The 23,040-nt window shown below is 36.6% G+C and overlaps 1 protein-coding gene across 2 annotated transcripts; it reads right to left on the bottom strand.

The window, feature by feature from the left end:
- Nucleotides 1-4: 4 nt before the first annotated feature.
- On the bottom strand, nucleotides 5-18,593 carry NC2alpha (negative cofactor 2 alpha). Of its 2 annotated transcripts, none has more exons than XM_089236017.1 (7): nucleotides 18,400-18,593; nucleotides 15,157-15,229; nucleotides 12,187-12,280; nucleotides 11,223-11,360; nucleotides 10,673-10,790; nucleotides 8,967-9,091; nucleotides 5-792 (listed from the first exon to the last, which is right to left on the bottom strand). In XM_089236017.1, the coding sequence occupies exons 1-7, from the start codon at nucleotides 18,439-18,441 to the stop codon at nucleotides 717-719; spliced, it is 666 nt and encodes a 221-aa protein (XP_089092143.1). In that variant the 5' UTR covers nucleotides 18,442-18,593; the 3' UTR covers nucleotides 5-716. The 2 variants fall into 2 exon arrangements, with proteins under 2 accessions (XP_089092143.1, XP_089092142.1); XM_089236016.1 differs by having other exon boundaries at nucleotides 10,673-10,793; nucleotides 18,400-18,592.
- Nucleotides 18,594-23,040: the final 4,447 nt, after the last annotated feature.

Consider the following 23,040-nt stretch of genomic DNA (forward strand, 5'->3'; position numbering starts at 1 on the left):
TCAATAAGATGAAATCAATCCATGGAGGATTTAATATGTGCAAAATAAAAATGTAACAAATGCTGAAACATTTCAATAGGATTTTTTTCTTTTTACAATATGAACTTTAAAAATTTAGCTTGACAAACATTGCATTTTGTTACTATCAAAATGAAATATTTGCGAAGCTACTACCAGAAATATACATTAAAACGACAAATAGTGGATATACATCTGACAAAATGATGATACTTCCAGTGAATAAGTTTTTCATGGATGGAAGGTAATATTGGCTTCTACATGCTCAGTGCAAAAGTGGTAAATGGAACAAAAGTAAAGTGGTACTTACTAAACGAAAAAATCTGAACTAATAACTTTGTGAGGCTAAAACCTTTTTTTTTTTTAAGAATTCTGCACAGCATATAACATGGTGCCTAAAATTTCTGAATAATTCTGTCTGGCATTTCAAGCCAACTTTTCTGGTAAAGAGGGAAAAAAATCCAAAAATGATCTCATTTCCCTTTAAACCAGAAATACTTACTGCTTGTTATTAAAATGCAAACAAACAGAATTTCATACACTCCATCATTGTGGCTCTTTCTCATAAAACAGTGAGGAAAGACTTCAAATCATGAGCTGACAAGACTACAATGTGTTCAATTCACACATTTAAGCACGAGCTTAATATCTTTTTTCCACACACATACGTTTTCTTTGCATTTACCATATCAATTCTGTCATAAGTCATAGTCTTCATCTGTATTATTTGCTGTATTACATTGGACTGGGTGGGGAAAACAGCCTTGGAACGGGCTGAAAAGCAAGGAAAAATTAACACATTAAACATTACTTTTTCATTACATATCACTTAAGCAAAGAAAAACTCAATAAAGCAGTTATGAAAATCAAATAAATCTGTAACGTGCTGTATATGTTTTACATAAACTGCCTTAGAGCCAAGCCTCTCCGTAATGGCAATGTTCATCGCAGGGGAACGGAGGTCCCCCAAAAAATTTTGGAAATCATAAAAATGTTTTGTAAAAATTTTTGTTTTTAGGAGCAGTCAGTCCCCCCTCCCCAAATCAATTTCCCTCAACTTAGAAAAAAAAAATCTGTGAATCTGGTATCTTGTATCAAACTAGCAGTAATGTCTGGCACTGCCCAGGTTTTCTTCATATACTGGGAGTATTAAAAAAGTGACAAACCATTGTTTGGGAACCAAGTTAACAAAAATAGACATTCCAAAAGCAATTGTTGCTGAAACATTTTTGGAATTTGACACTGGAACCTATCTATCATTTGTTCTAAGTTAGGACCTGTTTGGTGAACATGCAAAATTTGGCAAAGATGTGAAATTCTGGATTTGTATAGAGAACATACACACAGAAAATCAGTTTTATATATATAGATGTTGGGTTTTTCGTTCATCTTTGAGTGAAAAATTTTGACTTTCTTGTATTTATCAAAACAAACTCCAGGCCATGAAAAGTTGTTTTAGTGCAAACCGCACATTTTTATGTCAATCGGTTGATTTGGATTAATTAATTTGATGTCTATTCTTTGGAAATGCTGTCTTTGCGTAATGAAATTTTGTTCTCAATAGAATAATGAAATTCAAAGAAATCCTTGAACAAAAGAAGTTTAAAAAAAAGGTTTTCAGAAGTTTTTCACAATTCATAGAAACTTTGGAAATTCCATAGTAGTTGGCAAGTATGTATCAGATAAACTATTTCAGGCATTTATATCTTGAATATACACCAATGCAATTGTTAAAAAAGTTGCAATTTAGATTTCCTTGAATTTTAGAACACGGTAAAGTTCAGGGATGGGATGGTTTTCCTACACGGATCTGAGAATCAAACTCAAAAAATCAAACATATTACGAGCAGATGAACAAATCTGTAGCAATCTGTACTTAACACTCAAGCTCTATTTCAAATGTTAAAGAGTGTATTCCACAGACATTATGCTATATAGCATGCCCTCAACCCAAACGCAACAGATAAATAATCTCTAAGAATGTCAAAGCAACTAACAAATTAACTGAACAAGCAGACCTCGTACAATAATATCATGAATACAGTCTAGTCTATGATATAAAATTCATATAACAAAACAGCTTCATTCCACCAAATTACAGAAAAAATTTTCAATAAATAGTAAACTAATGAAAATATGAGCATTCCAGTAAAAATTAAGCTAAATTATATAGATACTGCGGTATTTTTTGTAACTTTTGAAACTGTTTACCATATATTTAACTTCACCTAAATTATTTAAATTTGTTGTCACAAATTAAATTTAGAATAATTATCTACACTGCTCAAAACAATTAGGGGAGCACATGGTTTTAACAAAATTAAGCAAAGATGTATACCGATAAGTAACATAAAATGAATCATCCATAATTTAAAGCCTAGCAGGAAACGGAAGAAGAAAACTTCATATGCAAATCAAAGTTCATGTCGTCAAAAACCAGAAAAAGGAGATAAGGGCAGAAATCGGGATGTTGCAGAAACGTCTGTTTTACTGGCGTAACTGTGAAATTCGATTGCGTAGTATTTTTTTTTGAGACACGGTGACTTGAGGATGTCTCAACAACGTGATTTACCGGAATCCATGGCATGGCGTGTTATAGGCAGAATGGAATCCGGGCAAACATAACGTAGTAGCAGCTGCAAAGACGGTTGCTCTTGGCAACAGGACGAAGGGTGTCCAGCCAAACAGTACGTAACCGGCTTCGTGAGGGAGGGGTCTATGCACGTAGGCCAATGGTCTGCATTCTGTTGACCCCACGCCACCGTGCGGCCCGAAGAAGATGGGCTGCTGAACATCGAGATTGGGAGCAACATGATTGTAGCCAAGTGCTGTTTACAGACGAGTCCCGATTCAGTCTGGAGTGTGACCCCGTGTGTTCTGGTATGGAGGGACAGGGGCACTCGAAATAACCCCAAATTCGTTCGTGAAAGGTCACAATACAGACGAGCTGGTTGGATGGTATGGGGTGGAATCAGCATAGGCGGACGTACGGACCTGCATATCATTCGGAATGGCACTTTGACGGCCCGAAGGTATGCAGACAGGATACTGCGACCTCATGCCATCCCTTACGCTAGAACCATTGGAGATTCCTTTGTTTTCCAGGATGATAATGCCCAACCGCATAGAGCTCGTCTGGTGGAGAACATGCTTGAAGCTGAAACAATACAGCGTATGGAATGGCCAGCGTGCTCTCCTGACCTGAATCCAATCGAGCATGTTTCAGACGACGCATTGCTGCCGCCTGTTACTGTCTGAGATTTGCAGATTGCACTTCTTGAGGAGTGGAACAGTATTCCCCAAAGTCTGATCGATAACCTCATCGCTTCCATGGCAAACAGGTGTGCAGCAGTCTTAGCTGTTCGAGGAGACCACGCGCCCTATTAAAACTCATGCATCATGTCTAAACAGTACTTTTTTTATCGTTTACATCTAACCAAATTGTTGCCCTAAATCATCTTTTCATGTTTTTTCCATATTTTCAAAGAATTAAAGCTTAATTCCAAATTTTTTTACGTCTTTTTTCTGTATTGCGCATTGATACGCGTGTACTATCCATTGTATGCCAATATGTGGCTGTCTCGCACGGTTTTCTTCACTTTTTTGCTTGCTCCCCTAATTGTTTTGAGCAGTGTATATACAGTATATACAATTGATTTTCTGTGTCTGTGTGTTCTTTATACAAATCTACAATTTTAGACCGATTATCACCCAATTTTGCATATATACATATAAAACAGGACCTAGATTGTGAATAATAGGTTACTTTAAAAGTTCGTCAGAGCAGGGCATTTCCGAAATGGGAGAAAAACCATAGAACAACAGTGGTTTTTGGGCCTTAACAATGACTTTCAGAATGTTTACTTTGGTTATCGTGGTTCCCTAGCAATGCGTTTCAGACATGCATATGCCTTTACAATGGTTTGTCACTTCTTTAATGCTGCCAGTATTATGTACAATAGTTCATTCCTTCATAATGGTTGGTCACTTTTTCCAATCGTCCCAGTAATTGAAGATAACTAGCTGTAATACCCAGTGCAGGCCGGGTTATCAATAATTACTAATTATAATTCAAAAAAATTATTGCAAACAATCTTGTAACAAGAATACACCATCCACAAGCATGAGAAAAATTCTTAATGTATCCCTCACAAAACATTGATATATAATGCATGACTATGAGTCAAGGTCATTTTTTTCTTTGAAGGGACAACCTAATGTCCTGCCCAGTCCCCATCTACTTCAAAAGTGATTTTACAATGGTGTTTTTGGTCTTAAAAAATATATCACTTCCCTTCAAGATTGCTGTCAGGGGAACTACAATTAACAAATTCACCTTACTACTAAATTACTTGAAGGGTAAAAACAGGCCTTTGTCCATACCATTATACCTAAACATCTGCATGTGTAGAGTTACCATGAGAGTAACCATCCTCCTTCAGGAGGGCAATTTTGATGTCATTTCAAGCGTCCTCCTACGTTTCGTAAAATTAATCTTTTTATCCTTTTTCAAGACAAAATTATTTTTCATTTTTTCTGGGGGAATTTTTCTTTTCTCCACTTTGAAACATATATTTCTTCATTGTTACGTGATTGTGTGTGGTTTTTTCCCCACGCATTCACAAATAGATTCCCAGAATTGTTTCTGTTTCTACTTTCTTTAGTGGTTCTGTTTTAGAGTTGAGAAAAATTATTGCGTTGTAGCTGATTTTATTGGTTGTAATAGTGGCACTGTCGATTGGAAAAATTGGAATAAGTGACATCACAAGGGATGTGTGTGCAGACGTCTTCCTTTCTCAGTCTTCAGATACGGCAACCCTATGCATGTGTATCTACTGTTGTGCATGAAGTTATTGCGGCCATCTGAATTTTGAATTGTGAATGAAATGTAATGCTTGAAATGAATAGCATCTTTCATGAGCCCTTCTATTTCTTTTCACAAACATAGCAACAGGATCCTCTGGACACAAAGAAGTGGCTACTTGGAATACAAGTCTTTTTTCAAAAGAAAAGGCAACGATTCATTGCAAGTGCAAATTACATCTTTAAAAGAAAATGCCTGGAGATCAAAATTTTTGGTGATAAAATGACCAAAAAAAAATATATCTATTGCCAAAAATTGCAAAAATGATAAATCTTTAAAAAATGCTAAATATATAATTGATAACTCAAAAATGTCATTTAAAAAATTAAATGTCAAATTAAATGCCATTAAAAAAAGTTAACATGTCATAAACATCTGATCCATAATTATTACCATATTTTTTAGAATAACCACCACTAAAAAAAACCAGAAAACTATGTTTGAGAGCTTAATGTAAGAGAAATATGGGTGTATCTGTACCCTTTCATAATAAAATTCAATTTCCATGTATAATTACAGTGTTCTTGTACTTTACAATTGAATATTTGATATAAAATGTTTGCTAAATACTTATAACCGATTCCTAACAGATGTAATTCAATTTAACCACTTGCTATTAGAATGTTATAAGGTTTTTTTTTTGTTTTTTTTCCCTCCGAGATTGTTTTTTGAAACAAAAATCAACACATAGGGCACCACAAGTCTCTTTTATGTTTTCAAAAAAAACCACTTTGGTCGATAGGCTGAAAATACGATAGTGCAGATGGTACCAGTCCTTTAAATTGTTGCATATTCAATTACTGTACATGCCAGGGCTTCTGAAAAATTCCAGTCCCTAGGTTTGCCGTGATAAGTAAAAGATTGGGATTGGCGTCTAAAATTTTCTACACATGGTTATTGAACTTATGTCAGGACCAGAATGGTTCCGGAAGAAACCATATTTCTTCCGAGACAGTGGAAGAAAATGGAGAAACTCAGAAGAAAAGAAAAATGTACACTACTGTTTGATTATAGTGCATATAATAATTGAAGCTTGTTATTCCACCACATTTGTTGTAAAATATCAAATAATTTTCAAAAATAACATTTTTCAAATACCTAATTATAAAATATCTTCTCAGGATATGCAATATATAAATTTATAATGAAATGAAACTTGCATATTAAAATGAATTATTTTTATTACCATACAGAATATTAATCTGAGAATAAAAATATTGTATAATTTGAAGTAAAATTAACACATATTTACACAAAAATAATTGTGTTGCATAATTATGGTGTCACAGGGAATTTTTCTCTAATAGAGTTGTTAATAAATGGAATAGCTTACCCCTGGATGTAGTAAATTGTAAAACAATTGACACATTTAAAAAGAAATACGATAAACATGTTGGGGTAAATCGAGAAGCTATTCATACTTAGAATAAGACAACCATAAGTATTCTTTATGGGCATTATATAATATTTTATCATGTGTATATATTGTTTATAATTTTTAGGAGCCATTCAAGTATTACGTAAGCAGATTTTCAGTCATTTTTGACCCCCCCCCCTTATCAGCAAAACACTGATCCACCCCCCCCCATCAGCAAAATTTTTTCAGCAGCTTAGAATATTTCATATCTTCAAAAAGGGGTGGTTGATGACGTAAGCAACCTTCAAACCCCCCTTCCCCCCCTCATCAAAAGTCAGCAAATCCAACCCCCCCCCCCGATGCTGACATAATACTTGAATGACCCCTTATTAATTGCATTTTTGAAATATATGACATCCATATTTTTATGGGAATCTTTTTCTCAGCCACCTCGTTGGTCATTTTGCCTGTTGTGACGTTGTATTTGTATAATAATTTTATGGCAAATACATGTTGAGAACTAAAAAAAGGGATGATGATCAGTTTTCTCCAGTAGTTAAATGAGATGCTCATTACACTCTATCACATAGTTTCCCCAAGGTCATTGTTCCATGTTGCTTCTTCAAAATTATTTTTTTCTTATTGTCCGCCCAAACTCAAGCCAACCAATAAGCACCTATACTAAATCTATACTTTCTAACCCCCAGACCATTTCAGCACCCCACGGGGGGGGGGGGGGGGATATTGCCCCCCAGAAAGAGAGAGATATTAGACAGGCAAACAGTGCCGATTGTTGTCACAAATATGGATGGGCTTTTTAAAAAATGCTGATGCGACAACTTATTTCAAAGTCATAAAATCAAGATATGAAGAGGCCATTCTTCCCTATCATTTGTTTGCATGCTTTATCAATCTTGAACACAGGGTGAGATTATATTCTAACCATCAACAGGTGGAAACTGTTGCCAAATATAGTAATTTGCAACTTTTTGAAAAAAAACTGTGGATGGATGGTCTATTTCCAAAAACTTCAATGATGCCATTTTAAAGTACTTTTAATCCTGTGTGATGGTGGAAAAAATTTGTTAAATAACTTAATTTCTCAAAGAGCTCAGATTGTATTAGAATGCTACATGCATTCTCCCGAATGCTATACAGGACAATTTGTCCCACAAATTTTCAGGTTTAAAAAGATATTTTTCCATTTTCTGGATCTATCCTCAACTTTGTAACAGCATAATGGCTGTCATAATGAAAAAATATTTTTTTTTGTTAAATGTTTTACACTAAGCTGATAAAAGTGCAGAATTACCATATTTTAACATGCATAAGGAATGGAGTTTTTGGGCTTAAAATTTGGAAAAAAGTTGAAAAGATATCTATAATACCAGGTATAAAGAACCCCCTATTTTTGGGACACAATTTTTTGACAAAAAGTAGTTCCTTATACACATTAAGATACGGTAATTTTAAAACTGTTACATCTATTGTTAATAAAAGTAATTTAAAGTATATACATAGATGGACTCGTTATTTAAATATACAGCAACTAAAACCTTGCAAAATGCTTACTGTGTATATTAGCATTATAATTAATAAACTCCTCTAGTAACAGAAATAAATTATGATAGTATGGCTTTAAAATGAAGTAATTTTTTATAAATCAGTTTCTCCCTGTTGGTTTTTTTCCCACCTCGAAAGAAACTCCTCAACCTTGGTCAGGACAATGCAAAATTTGTGAAATTCATATCAGCTTATTTGCCAACACATAAGGGGGTTGTTAAGTCCTGGTAAAGTTTAAAGAAACATGTTATGTTTTTAATTGTTTTTCTCAAAAAATAAAAGTTTAGCTCCTAAAAAATTTTTCTTCCTCCTACACTTTTCAACTATTTCTCAAGCCCTAGTACATACTTGTGTATAAACCTCCCCCACTTCAAGACCAATAAAAACAGTGGTCCCATGAAAAGGTTTTTCTCCTCAAAAACCGACCCATGTATAAACCAACCTCTGCTCCCAAAACAAATGTTTGAACAAAAAGCCTAGGCTTGCACATAATTATATATGAGTATATACTAATTTTATTGACACAGGCTTTATCCTAATTACATTGGATAATAACGATTACACTGTACTCTTTCTCTCTCTTGCACACTTAGAAAATTGAAAGACAGACTAAAGTAAATTTTGTTAGAAGTACAAGGTTCACAGTCTCTAAATTACACAAAAATCTCATTCTCTGGGCCCCCACTTTCCAAAGTTCTACTGCATGTGTATCTCATCTCGTACATATAACAAATACAATTAACTTTCCATTTTTGCAAGTACTTGCACATTTCCAACATAAAGATAGTTTATATGAAGTGTGTGAAATGTGGGTGTACAATGGATCAAGTTTAGATTATTTGTTCACTAAACATATGAGTGCATGTGAAACAAAGATTCTAGATTATTTTTTTTAATTACAGCCAAAGAAAAATATTGAATTGTGATTTCATTTAATTTTTTAATAAGCTATTTTAAAAATATGAGGAAGAGGGATAAAATTTATTCACAATGGTTTCAGACATTGAATATCATTCATTCAATAAATCTGGAACAAAAGTAGAGCATTTATACTTTGAAAAATAAAAAGTGCCCCTTAAGAGGCAAATCTTAGCAAACTGCCTTGCAGACAAACACAAATGAAAACAAATAAACATAAATTAGAATGAAAAGGGATAACTTTACCCAGGAGCAAATGATGTACTGCTGCATGATGATTGTGGAACAGATGATGATGACGATGAAGAGGAGGAAGGTAATGACATAACAAGATGATCTGATGTAGTTTCACTCCCACTATCCATAGAAACCTAGATGAATATATGATGAAATGAACTGAAACGAACACATTCCCACATAGTCATGAAAACATGTGTGGAAAATAATGTGAATGCTTCAACATTATTTAAAAAAAGGTTATTCCTTGCAAAAAACTTTCACCCCCCCCCCCCTTCACATGTAAAGAAAACTACAGCATGTGGATTTAAGTAAATTCATTCTTAATCACAAAGGGATGAGCTACACAAGTGATGGCAACTTTTCTTGTAAATGACCAACCGTGCACATGAATGATCATCATTCAGGACCATCAGGAAATTGATTTCCAGCACAATAGATTAGCAATCACCCACTATTTGCAAAACTTTTGCAAATTTAGAAAGACAAGCTTTCGAAAAGCTCTTCTTTCTAAATTTTATTTATTTCATTTCTATTATTTAATGCACAATTTGTTATTCACTACTGCAGAAAGAACACTTCCTAAAAAACTTTTACCCTCCTTACATGTGTCCTCAGTTTCAAACAGAAACCTCTCAAGTTTGTTTCACTCCTCCCCATTCCACAATTAAAAGAATAGTCATCTATATTTAAACATGATGTTGTTTCACTACAAATAGAATTATAAAACATTAAAAAAAAATCAGTTGTTTTTCCATGATTCGGATGGCTGGCTTCAGAGATTATTTTAGAGATTAGTGTCAGGATTTGTCTACCTTTTGTTTGGCTTCAATGGTTGAAGGGAAAAAAACCAAAGCTGTGTAAAATCTTTCTGATGGCAACAAAATAACAAAAGTATGTATATGATAACATTAGTAATATTTTCAATGTTTACAAGAACAATGGAAATGGATTTTTATGGAATTGTTCATTCATCTCAGAGTGCCTTGCATTAAAAAAACATGTTCTTGAATATAATGTGGCTGTTATACCTATGCAACAGGGCTGGACAAATCTATTGCCAGAGAATTTTTTTTTTCGACCACATGCTCCACGCCAGTGTCATCTTAATGCATGAACCCACCCAGGCATGGCCTGGCAATCTCATCACAATGAGATCTGATTAAAATTTCTAAAAACAAGCATATAAATTAGTAGGAAAGCTTTTCTAGTCGGGGGGGGGGGGGGAAGATCAGTCTTCAGAAAAATCACTTTGCAGGGGGTGGGGGCATGATCTTATTAAGACTGCCCTGCCAGGAGCTTGCATATAAAATACACGTATTTTGTAATCTGAAAGTTCCCCTTATTACCCCTTTAGGGATTAAATTTTGATGAAATCCCCTTGTAGTGAGAAAAAGAGTCTCTACATTATAAAATAAACCAATGGCCGCATTTCATATTTCTTCAGCAGTTTCGACTTGACGATGATAAATCAGTCAGTCAGGACATGCCATTTTATGTGTATAGATTAACAGCGAGATAAGAAAAATAGCAATATTTCATAGCAGGCTCATAGAAATAGATGCCAACTTCAATTTTGAAGTTAGTGAGTGTAGACTGAAACTCCATGTTTCAGTCTACACTTGCTTGATATGAAAAATTCAACATAAAAATTATGAAATAACTACATAGCACATGTTTAAGCAAAACTGAAAATTTTGTCTGATAAACAATACCTCTTCCCCATCTTCATCTTCCGCACTCCATGTTTCGGATTCATCAGCATTAGAATGACTTGGACCAGCACCAGAAGCTCGCCTTGTCCTTGACTTGGGCTTGCGACCCCTTCTGGAACTACTGAAGGGAAAAAAAATATCAAACTAGTGACTAATTGAACTATTGACTAATCGTTGTCCTGAGATACATAGTTTAGGAGTAAATGCATGTCCAAGTAGCTTCAAAATGACAGCTACTGTTATTCTAGGATTAAATATAATTGAAGCAGAGATAATACCAATAACTTTCACACAAGGGTTATACTTTTTACTGTTACAATAGAAATGTGACGTGCAATGAACCCTAATGTGCATCATAAATTAATTCATATAAGCAACTTTGATAAACTTCAATAAATGTAGAATGGAAATACCCAGTGCAAGAGGAAAAAAATTATTATGCATAAAAAATATTAAAACCAACATGATTGAATTGTGCAATACATATAGAAAAGGGGGGGGGGAAAGTAAGAGTTTCATGAAATATTACTGATTGAGAAAAACAACTTACTTTGAATGGCAAGAATTAGTAGATGGTTTTGGATGGCCTTCAAATGTCGCAGATTCTTCCTCAGGTTGTACATCTGGTATAACTTCAACCAGGCTTCGGAGAAACTCGAAGTTTGAATCTGCTAAGACACACTGTTTTCTACATGGAAACAACAGAGAACAAAATCAATATTTAGGAGAAAAATGCATGAATGAAATACAATTCAAACTGAAAAAAAAAAAAAATTTATAGCATAGGTGTCAATTCCCAAACAGGGAAAAATATGTTTTGTTATGTGACAAAATGTTTTGCTACCAAAGAAAACATGTTATAAAAAAAAACAAAAAAATAAACAATTTTGGCCGCCCACTTTTAATTTATAAAAATCTCCAGCTTTTTTGTACAAAGCCCTTTGTGTGAATCTTTGATTCACAAATTAAAATTATTTTATAATAAATTATATGACTATAACATGAATATTTTCATCTTGCATAACTTATTTGTCACGTTGAACAGTCCCCCCCCCCCCAATAGAATTCATTTTAATCTACTGTTTACTGATTTGCAGTAGAGTTCTCGCCCCTGGAATTTTTCAGCGATTTTAGAAACATTTGACAATTTTGTATTTACCGTACTTGAAATTATGATTTCCTATATTTTTCTTGAGGAAACATGATCAGCCTAAGATTGGGAGGATTTTTTGAGATTTTTAATTTTGCAAAGCTATTTTGAGAATTTTTCCATTAAAATACAAGAAATCAGAAAACTCAGGTCTGGAACTGGATCAGAATACTCAGAATTTCTGGTTTTTCGACTGGATTTCAACAAGGCTACAAAACCAGGATAAATTTGAAGCACTGACACCTGCGCTATATATGCTAGAATACCTTAAAGGTAATTTATAGTTAAATCAAGTTTCTTCATCCATTTCAAAAAAAAAATTTTAATGAATGTTCGGAGGTACAATATCAAAATAAATTCTCACATGTGATTTGTTGTGAGTGTCTTCGCATTGCGTCCCAATGTAACCGAACCAGCTTTTGTCACCAAAGATTCCACAAACAGTTCCAATGCACGAGCTAAACCTCTGGTGAAGGAATTATTCATTTTGGAAAGGAAAATTTATGTTGATGCCAACTTGAAACGATTCATAATTTGGTAAGCTAAATAATAAAAACCAAATTTCATCTGCTTTTGCTACTAGAATAAAACGCATACATATCTTGAATTTTTAATTTGACACTGAACCTTAAGAGAGAACCAAACCAAGTGATCTCTCAGGTTCCCATAAATTTACAATTTTGAACCTTCCCGAAAAATGCATCCATCAGGAGAGCCATAGCCCAACATCCCAGAAAATTAACATTAATTTGACACTGCAAATTTCTGATCTACATTCCTGGTGTCCCTGCTGATATAAGACTTATGAATAGTCACAGGAGAACAATGTGATACAAATTAATTTGTTCATGTTAATAACTAACACGTGAATAGGTAATATCTGACAAAAATTAATAATATTCAAAGAGAATTAGCTATATAAAGCAAAAAATAGGTTGAATCTGACTTTAGTCACCCTCTTCATAACATGTAGTAAAGCTGTAAGCACTAACATGTGAGCCAGCCTATCATTTATACCATCGTGAAGGTTGTTGTGAGGGTCCCGGGTTCGAACTCAAGGGAGGATATAGATAAGATATTTTTCCAAACGAACTCGAGGCGACCACTGATAGACAGCACCTTCACTTCCAACCCATCTCACTAATGGCAGTAAATTGCAATATAGCAATATGGCCAGAGTTGGTGTTTGGTGAAGTAGCCTATCATTTAACACATCAAAGACTGATTTTTTGGAAAAATCTCGCTCATCGCCCCAACTACATACTAAGTATAAAAACATGAGTTAACGTGTGACCAAGCGACACCTAGGCTATATTACACAGGGTGATTTAAGCACATTGTTCCATGTGAACTGGAATGCCTCAGATTTATTGAATATTAAGATTACATCGCCGGCCATCACTGGCAGTAAATTTAACTTATGACTAAAGAACAATGTGTTAAAAAGTCCCTCCACAAAGAGCTTGTAGGGCCTTTAATTTCAAAAACAAAATTATTAAAATTTCTATTCTTTATGCACACACCTGTCATGCTCATTTTCAATTTAAAACACAGGCTGTGTGCATCACGCCAAACAGATAGCATGAGCAACTCAGACATTAGTAAGTACATTATAGACATAAACAACATAACACCTTCTGCATGTCCAAATTTGTTAGTTCAGTAAAAGTTCATTGCAACAACAGCTTACAATCGAAATTGTCATTAAAACGACCTTCTTGTTATAAGCGAAATTCAATTATTTGATCTATTAGATTATATTTTTTAAAAATTATTGCTTTATCTGGTTTAAAACCTATTTCAGATCATTTCTTTATAATATTATTAAATGAATTGAGCCCCAGCTGCGATATTAATATATGGCCTCGCAGCAGGCAATTTTCTAATGTTTCCATATAGAATTTAGTATTATCAAAGCAATTCAGCCGACCACACAAAAAAATTATAAATTATTATATCACTGCTGTATAGGCTCATTAATGTTTTTCCACTAATAGCAAAGTTTCTTTAGAATATGTTTAGCCACTCAGAAAATTTTTAACTCCTTCACGTACAAGCTTTTGGCAACAAATTTGGATGATCTCTATCAGGTATCTGTGATAAGTCTGGTAACCTTGTCCGAACCTAAATGCATGTTAGAAAATAAAGGGAAAAGAAAAGAATAGAAGGAAGAAAAATAAATAGAAAATGAAAAACAGTTCAATAGATAAGTTGATTTCTCTCTTCACCCCCATCCTACATGTGCAGACCTATAGTAGAAAGATACATTGCATGTGGGTGGGGAGAATCACTAACAAGAGTATAGAAAAAACGGGAACGAAAAAAAAGCTTTGGCTCATAAGGGTTACAATAAAGCTTAGTAATGGTGAAGAGAAAGGAAAGAAAACAGAACTGGATTGAACTAATTCCACTGGCATTTGGACGAAATATTTTGTTCCTGATCGTAAAGGGGTAAATCTTTTAAAGTTCTGGTCAAATAAGGCATGGATCTAACTGTGGTTTCTTAGTCCTGGGAGAGATAAAAGTTGAACAAAATCATCACACTCTTGTGTTTATTGGGAAAGCCTAAAAACTTTATGGGGGGGGGGGGAAATTTACATTTCCAGTGTTCATTCTCTTTGTCAGAAGTCTCTTCAAAGTCTTGTGTGATCATTCTTAGTGTAATTCTTGAAAAATCAAGCAAAAATCAGGCATTTCCAAAAAATGGGTGCTTTAGTGAAAGCTTTCTAGATACAAAACAATGTTAGATACGTATTCGACATCCATATTTTGCATGGGCATCTTTTTTCAGCCATTGGGCATTTTATCTGTCGTGGTCTTTGTATCTGTAATTTTACAATTCCATTATAACCATACCACTTGGCCCCATTTTTGTCTTGGTGAATTTTCTTTGAATTTGACTCTTGTTTAGTGCTAAATATATTTTAAGTCCATAAATTTGTTCTTTTTTAAACAAGTGATGTGGAAAGAAACAAGCCAAAATACACTAATTTGGTGTTGAATATGTGTAGTATGGTTATTACGGAAGAGTACTGCTTCCTAATTTTCGACTTGCTATAACCTAATAATTTTTGTATCTTTAAAATTAGGTATTTGTCTTGTCAATCTCGTGTAAAATCACCCGATATAGCAAGTTCCTCTTTAAAAGCGGCTCTCGTTACACCAGACCCTTATTGTGCTTCCTCAGAGGGATGTTTACAAAAGGAGTATGTGCGGTTCAGTATTAATAATAGAGCTGAACTATTAAAAATCATCATCTATCTGTATTTGTGCATCAAAATAAATTATGTTTGTAACACAAACACATAGAGCATTAAACCAACAAAAAGGATACATATGATCACAGGCACTGCAGCAGCAACTTTTCCAACTTCTTCATCTGTTTGCATAATTTTCTTTATGCGGGCCTGGTAAGAAGAAAAAAAAACCCTTAAAAATCATTAAATATAGAATTCACTGAAAATCTTTCCGTATAATGCATAAAACTCCAGAAAATATCAGCATAAAAAAAAGTTTTGATGGCCTTTTTCCCTGTCAGTAGACATAAATTCAAACGAATATTGCCTCAAGTTCTAGTTTATTCACTTAGAAATACTATAGGTGCCAATTTCATTTTCTCAGTCATCATGACGACTTGGGATTCGTCAACCTCTGGTGTTAATGGAAGCAGGGAATTTTCAATATCATTCTGAATAATTCACATGTGCTTTCAATACAAAACATGAATTAAAATAAATTAACAAATTAACCTAAACTTTAACGTCAAACGAATCATGGTAGGTGTGAGGAAACATGTCTTGGAATGCCATGTTTAGTTGCCCACATTACTTCTTAAAGCCAGGTCCACACCTGCTGCGCTAATTTCCCCTGACTGCAGTGCAAAAAAAAAAAAAACTGATAGCGGCTCAAAAGAGAGCAGTAGAGTGCAAAGCTTTGAACAGAACGGGATTTGAATGGTTGATCAGCTTGTTCTATGTACAATAATTGGTAGGCCTACTAGAATGCTAGTGAGATCACAAATCAAGTCACTCAAGTCAATCACATTGCGCTAATACCAATCATTGCATTAAACCGCTATACACATCAGAAGAAGAAAGCTCTGTCCAGATAAAATGTGCATGAATGAGCAAGTTTCCTTGATGCAACTGACTCCCAGTGCATTACACTCTGGTGAGAATGATATTTTGCACTACTCACTGCACACCAGGGGTTGGCAAATCAAAAAAATATTTAGACACAAGTCCAATTCTTTTAGAGCCAAGCATGGCTTTTTGCTTAAAAAAAAAAAGATCCCCACTAATAAAAATTGTTTGTTCGGGTTCAAAGACCGTAATCCATTTGAGTTAGTTCTCAACGCTTCCCCAACACTAGTGGTTGGCATCATCAAGAGAAATGATAAAACTGAATCAAAAGTCTCACACAATTCTCCAGTCAGTTGTGCGGAAGTGTAAGTGTGTGTACCAATAGTCTGCATGCATATCTAGTGTTGTGTGATTTTTCAGTGCTGCCATCTATACTTCAGAAGTGAAGTAAGTGAAGCGTAATGCTTGAATATTTGTATGGTTTGTAGAACTGTTGCTCACTATGGCAAGAAAAAAAAAATTACAATTATACCTGCCACCTATATTATTCCATTTAAGCAAAAAAAAAAAATGGGTTGTGCGTGGGGCATATTCTTTGGAAACGTCAACAAACTTCTTGCTTTTCTCAACCTTTTCGATTACCGCATTTTTTGAACGAGAGTAAATGCTTTATGATTTCATTTGGACTATAATGACATTGCACACACGCAAGAGAAACAACAGAGATGCAGACAAGTCTATCACAAATGAAGTAGACTGAGAATCAAATTGAAACATAGACTGAACTGTATAGAAGGGATGGGTGGGTTACAATACACAATACTGTTGGATATAGTTTTCCCTCTAAGGCTGCGATCATAGTGGAGCTAAAAGATAGCAACCAGGAAGAAAAAAAATGTAGGTAGATGAAGAGATAGCCATACATACAGGAAGAAGATCGAGAAAATGAACAGAGAGGATCTAAAATGTAATGATGATCTCTCCACATAAAGGGAAAGTAAAAAAGGAGAAACGGACCAATCAGCAGATAGTGAACATCTGCAGATCATTGTGAAAACGAACAGTCCTGTTTGTTTTCACAATAATCTGCAAGTCACGCACCTAGTTGAGTGGCCTCTTTCTCTTCTTTGCCTCGCTTCTCGAGTATGTGCAATGGAGAACTAAGCAATACAATTGTTTTCGTCTCTAGTTTCTATTAAGCACTCTCGCACCTTTTGATAGCCTCACTGTGTTTGGCCTAAGTAGTTGACACATGTGGGGACATTTCTTGGCAACAGGGATTTATCAAGCCCTAATAAACAGGAACAAAAAAATTAATATTTACCCATGAGAAAACGGGCCATGGGTATACCTTTAATTCAAGTTAAAGGAGTTCCCCCCCCCCCCACTATGCCATGCTGAGACCACAGGTGGATTTATGGTTTCCTCACCTATGGGCAATGTAAAGTTTGCCACCCTTATCCCGTTGTCTAATTTCCTTCACACCACTCATTCTTCAAATTTGCTGCCCTGGCTACAGCCCGATTAGTCCGCTGCTGCAAATATGCCTCACTCTTACGATCACTGATATGCTTGCATTTTTTCTTGGTTACTCATTTGGTCATTTACTGACTTGGTCTTTTTGTCAGTCTCCTTAGTGGGTTCCTCAATTTCTAGGTCTCAGTCTCAAACACTTTCTAAGTTTTTTTTTCCTTTTGGTTACTCACATGTTCGCACATTTCACTGGTTGCTCACCAACCTGTTCCTTTACACACAGGGTTATTCCTTTGGTCACTCGCATGCTCACGAAACGTCTAGGCCTTTCTTTCAGTCGCTCACTGATATGGTCCCTGCTAAGGCAGTTATTTTGGTCGCTCACATGATTGCAAACTCTGTAGGTTCCTCGTTTCACCACTCACACTGACCTCGTTTCGTACTCCCTCAGCAGAGGCGTGATAATTTTATAAAGTTTTACCACCTGCGGGCTGTTATAGAAACTTTTGCCATGTTTTTCCCCATTCTACTCTTTTCTTGACAGACTCCCTCCTCAAATTTACATACAGGGCTATAGCCCACTAAGCCCCCTGTAAATACACTTTTGGCTGGGACCCCTTGACCAGGACGTCTAGCGGGGTTTCCCCCCCCCCTCCCCTACACTGCTTTCTTAAATTTATTAGGTCGATTCCCTCCGAGGTACCATCGCACCCTTTACCCCTTCATAGGAGGGGGGGGGGCCCATTATTTTCGTCTTTGTAAACAGTGCAATTGATTCTCACAATACCTTCTATTTCAGCAAAGATTAGTTTTTCCCACTCAATTTCGATCCAAAACCCATTCACTACGTAAAAACCGATTTAATTAATCGAAATCGCGCGCTAATCAAGAAACCTCAAGGCGATGGAATCGAATACAACGACACCACAAATATATGTGCGAAAACAAAACAAAGATTTCGTTATACAAGACATAACATCATTCCACACAATACGTTTTTCGTTGTATAAAGCAATACTTACAGGTGGGAACCTGGCGTTGTATTTCTTCTTTTTGCTTGGCATGCGTGCTGAAAGGGCTTCGAGGAAAGCAATACAATAATTACAAAAAACAGGATCACCGAGAGGTCACCAGCGCAAACGAAAACTGCCCTTGTTTATACCATTCAAAACAGAAGCATCCACATCTAATATCCGCCATTAATAGGCGTCGATTGGAAGAGCGCGGTTGCCGAATCCAACACGTATGTGTTTTGGATCGTCGATGGAATGAAACGCTGCCGTTCATTGGCTGGAATTGCGGATTATAACACAGCTGTTCATTCAAAAGTGTCCTTTGGTTGAGTTATTAACTAACATCAAATGAATAGTCGATTGTGATTGGTGAGTTTTTTAGAGTAAAATAAACTCGTGAAGAAGATTAAAATTATTGGAGTTTTTTTTTTTTTCGATTCGCTTGAATGCCTTTTTTTTTCGCTGATTTCACTTTCGAAACCAGATCATATTTTATCTCGATCCTTTTCCCCCCCCCCCCGCATAAAATTCCAATTTCAAAAGCATTCATATATCAGTTTATTTAACCTCGTTACGATCACGGGCGTAATATTACCTCCAAACACCGATGTAATGAATTCAAATAAGTTCTCTTGTGAAGGTTTTAACAACTGGCTGTTACGAAGATATATTTTGGAAAGAGAGAAAATTCAACTGCCCCTGCGGGGAATAGAACCCACGTCCTTTCACTTTCCGGGTAAACGCCCTAGACCACTAGACTACAGAGGCACCGAATCTCTCAATCTTTCCTTGGAGCTCGTGTACACTGAAAGGGGCCGTACATGGACGGCCGGACCAGACTCAGGCCAAGCTCACAACTGTTGACGCTGCCACCAGATGGCGACTTACACAAGGATGACGTCACTCTCCGCTATCATACGAAGGTTTTATCATACGAGAGATTCGGTGCCTCTGTAGTCTAGTGGGCTAGGGCGTGGGTTCGATTCCCTGCAGGGGCAGTTGAATTTTCTCTCTTTCCAAAATATATCTTCGCAACATCCAGTTGTTAAAACCTTCGTATGATAGCGGACAGTGACGTCATCCTTGTGTAAGTTCTCTTGTGTTTTCTTTCTTTTCTCTCTCTCTCTCTTCACCTTCGTGAAGCTTTATAGTAACCCTAACGGAAGTTGCTTTTTCTTTCCCAGCCTTTCTTTCTATACCGTTAATGTTTTTTTCCCCTCTCGCATGCAATATGTATCTCTACGAGAACACGTAGGTGAGGGTGAAAAGAGGACTCTGAAAAAAGACTGCATATATATTATACTTTTTCCTTTTATATTTTTCCTTCCCCCCCCCCCCACTTCTTCCTAACGTGCCGGAAAGTTCAACTTTAATTGCTGCCCTCTGATGAAAGCTTCCATAAAGTTCACATTCACCATATTTCCAACTAAAAACTTACACAATCCTTTAAGTAAGGGTTTAGCCCTTGCGGGCTCTTTTTTTAGAGGTTATTAGCTCAACTCCCTGAGATCAAAAGCGAAAGCACTAGGGGGGTGATGTGTCAGGAGGGACAATTTACTGAGGTTCACTGAGCCATGATATATTTTACCGGATAGATAAATTTCATTCTTATTTTTTTGGCTCTTGAGGGAAGTAATTCCTACAACCGCCCTGCCCCTTCTGCATCACCCCCTACTAGCTCTTTGCGAAAGCACGCTTTGAGAACCACTGCTTGTTTATTAGGTTACTAGACACCCAGATACATTTTCATGATTTCTCAATTTTGTTCTTATTTTCAGGTTTCCCGAATTATTATTTTTCCATTTCTGAGAGGGGGGGGGGGGGGAGGACGACAAGAAAATCAAATGTTTTGTTTCTTTTCTCCGGAGTCACCGGAGCTTGGGGACTGAGATTGTTTGAGGACACGCCGCTTTCCTTCGATCTATAAGGCAGAGTGTGCCTCCTTGGGTGTGATTCCCCCCTAGGTCGATCCATACCAGGACCGGCTAAAGGACTCTACTCCCGTCGCGATCGTATTTTCTTTTTTACACGGCATTCAAAAGGGGCTACTTATAGATAAAGCTCTAGGGGGCCCCACCGAAGATTATAATCTATAGGACCGACTCAGGGATATGGGTTAAGCATGGCCTCCTCATAGTTGAAGTTGTCTGACAGGATTTGGGCCTCGTAGGCAACAACTATGGGGGAGCAGGTGGGTTACGCTCCCCTCGGGCGCTAGACTCGAGGGGGCTCAAATTTCATTCTGAAACCTTTCCTCCAACATTACAAGGGGGCGTCAAAGTGAGCACTTGCCCCGGGTGACCAAGCATCTAGTTGTGGCCCTGCTTATAGGGCCCGGTGTAAATTGATTGTTATTTTATTTATTTATTTATTTTTGTTCACACCTTATGATTTTTCTTCGGATGGGCCCGTGGAAAATTGTAGCATAAGGCACACCAAAGAAATCATTTTTTTGGGTTGATCCGTGGAATAATACCACGATCAACCTGCATAGGGGTAGACTAATTCTACTACACACTGAATACGCACCTCGTAAACATTTCATTTCACATCTTCAATTTCATTTTCTTGTACAACGTAATGCAGTGGATACAAGCTCCTCGAACGGGAAGGGGGCGATCACCCTATCGCTGTATCCACCTTTGAGTTCAGCTAAATCAAAAGGTAAAAATACCAAGGGGGGGGGGAGATGATCGTACCGAGACTCATTTTATGACCCACTTGACCAGGGCCGCAACTAGAAGCGAAAATTTACTCTGTCACCTGGAGCCATCCATTTATCGCCCCTTCCCTGGTGATTTTGAAAGGAAAAAGAGTAAACTCGATGCCTTTCCTGGTCCAGCACTCTAGATTCTGCGGCCGTGCAGCTGACAAGTGTATGGAACAGTGTTTCTCAAAGTGGGCGTCGCCAACCATTTTCGGGCCTCGCGACGAGCTAGAAATAATTGATTCATGTGACTATTTATACTTTGGAGTGCTCCCCTTTTACAAGTGAAAATATCTAGTAAAATATTCTAGGGAGCAACAGATGAACCGTGAATTGAGCACGAGAGCAGCGGGTGACAAAAGTTTGAAAACCACTGACATATAATGACCCCGAGGTCATGATATGCACTCGGGGGGGGGGGGTTAAAACAGGATTAACAATTCAGTACCTGTTACTCTTAATTGGAATCTACAAACAAAAAAGTACTTGGATAAATATTTCCCGACGCTTAAGAATCAAAAAACAGTTGAAAGATCTATTTTGACTCAAAGAAACGAATTTAATGATGATTTCACGAGGTGAAAACATTACTAAACATGCGCCGGACCATCTCAAGATTATTATGAGGGGAAGGGAGGGGCAGGCCAAGTGATTTTCTGAGGACCTACCTAGCAAATTTACATGTGTTTACTCTCGAAAATTTATTCGAATCTCATTTTTGTGAGGCGCTCACTTCTATTGATGCCCTGGGCCATGCCCGGGTGTGCCTGTGCGTTGACGGCATTGGACATGGATAATGTTTTTGACCATTTTTTACTGCAATGAATTCCATTACATGCTTAAACAAACAACTGCATTTTGAATAAATCACCCCTCAAATAATCAGCTAATAAAATTCACAGGATTCGAATGATCAATTTCCAACCGTAGACGTCACTGTATTAATTGAAGTTTAAACATGGTTCTACTGACCATATTTCCTCGAGAAAAATACTGAGAAATCATTAATTGCAGTAAAAAATGATGCCAAAGGTGAGCAAATATACTAATTATTGCTAAAGTTGCTTAAAACTCACCAGTAGCACTACATGAAGCATTACTGCAATTTACAGCAAAATGAATTCTAGGGGAAAAACCATTTAAAAAAATGTAAGACACAGAATATGAGATGAACGTTCATTATATAGTCATATTATCATAATGTAATTTGTATGTTGAAACAGTAATTTCCATCCTTGATTTCAGAAAAGAATTACCAAAAATTCTTGCGGGTTTTGGTAAAAATATATACGGGAAATACGGGAAATTAACACGCGGGCCTACCCGGGCACGGCCAAGGGGCATCAAGGGAATAGGGTCTCTCAAAAACAAGAACTGATTGAAATTTTCAAGAATTCCCCACATAGGACCTCAGAAAAAGCACTTGGCCCGGGGGCCCATTTTAGTCTTAAGACGGCCCTGCTTGAGTGACACGCAACACATTTCTATAACGCTTGAGTGGCACGGACACATTTCCAGATCACTTGAAAGATTTAGGGAACATTCAGAGATCACTAACGTGGCTCCAAAATGGGAGTGATCAATATGAAGAATTCTAGTTCAGGTGCCCAGAAACCAAGGCTCGTGGGGAGGGAGGGGGGGGGGATTAAAGGGGTCTGGTTCCCCCGAAATGTGAGAAAATAACCGAAAAAAAAGAAAAAGATGGCCAATTATATTGTTCAATCACTTTGGTCCCCCCCCCCCCAACGAAAGTGTTCCCCCGAACGAAATTTCTGGCTACGGGCCTGCCACAAACTATAGGAAAAAATTTTTCTTGTTTTTGGCACGCCAAGTAAGATGGAATTTTATATTTTTATGAAGGGTGGCCGATGACGTAAGCATAAATATACTCCCCTTTCCCCCTTGTCATCAAGTCTGGAAACCCGAAACTCCCCCCCCCCACA

This window comes from Pholcus phalangioides, unplaced genomic scaffold (genome assembly GCF_987345545.1).
Source record: "Pholcus phalangioides strain wild (caught in Gottingen) unplaced genomic scaffold, Ppha-v1.0 ptg000009l_1, whole genome shotgun sequence".
In the NCBI taxonomy this organism is placed as follows: Eukaryota; Metazoa; Arthropoda; class Arachnida; order Araneae; family Pholcidae; genus Pholcus; species Pholcus phalangioides.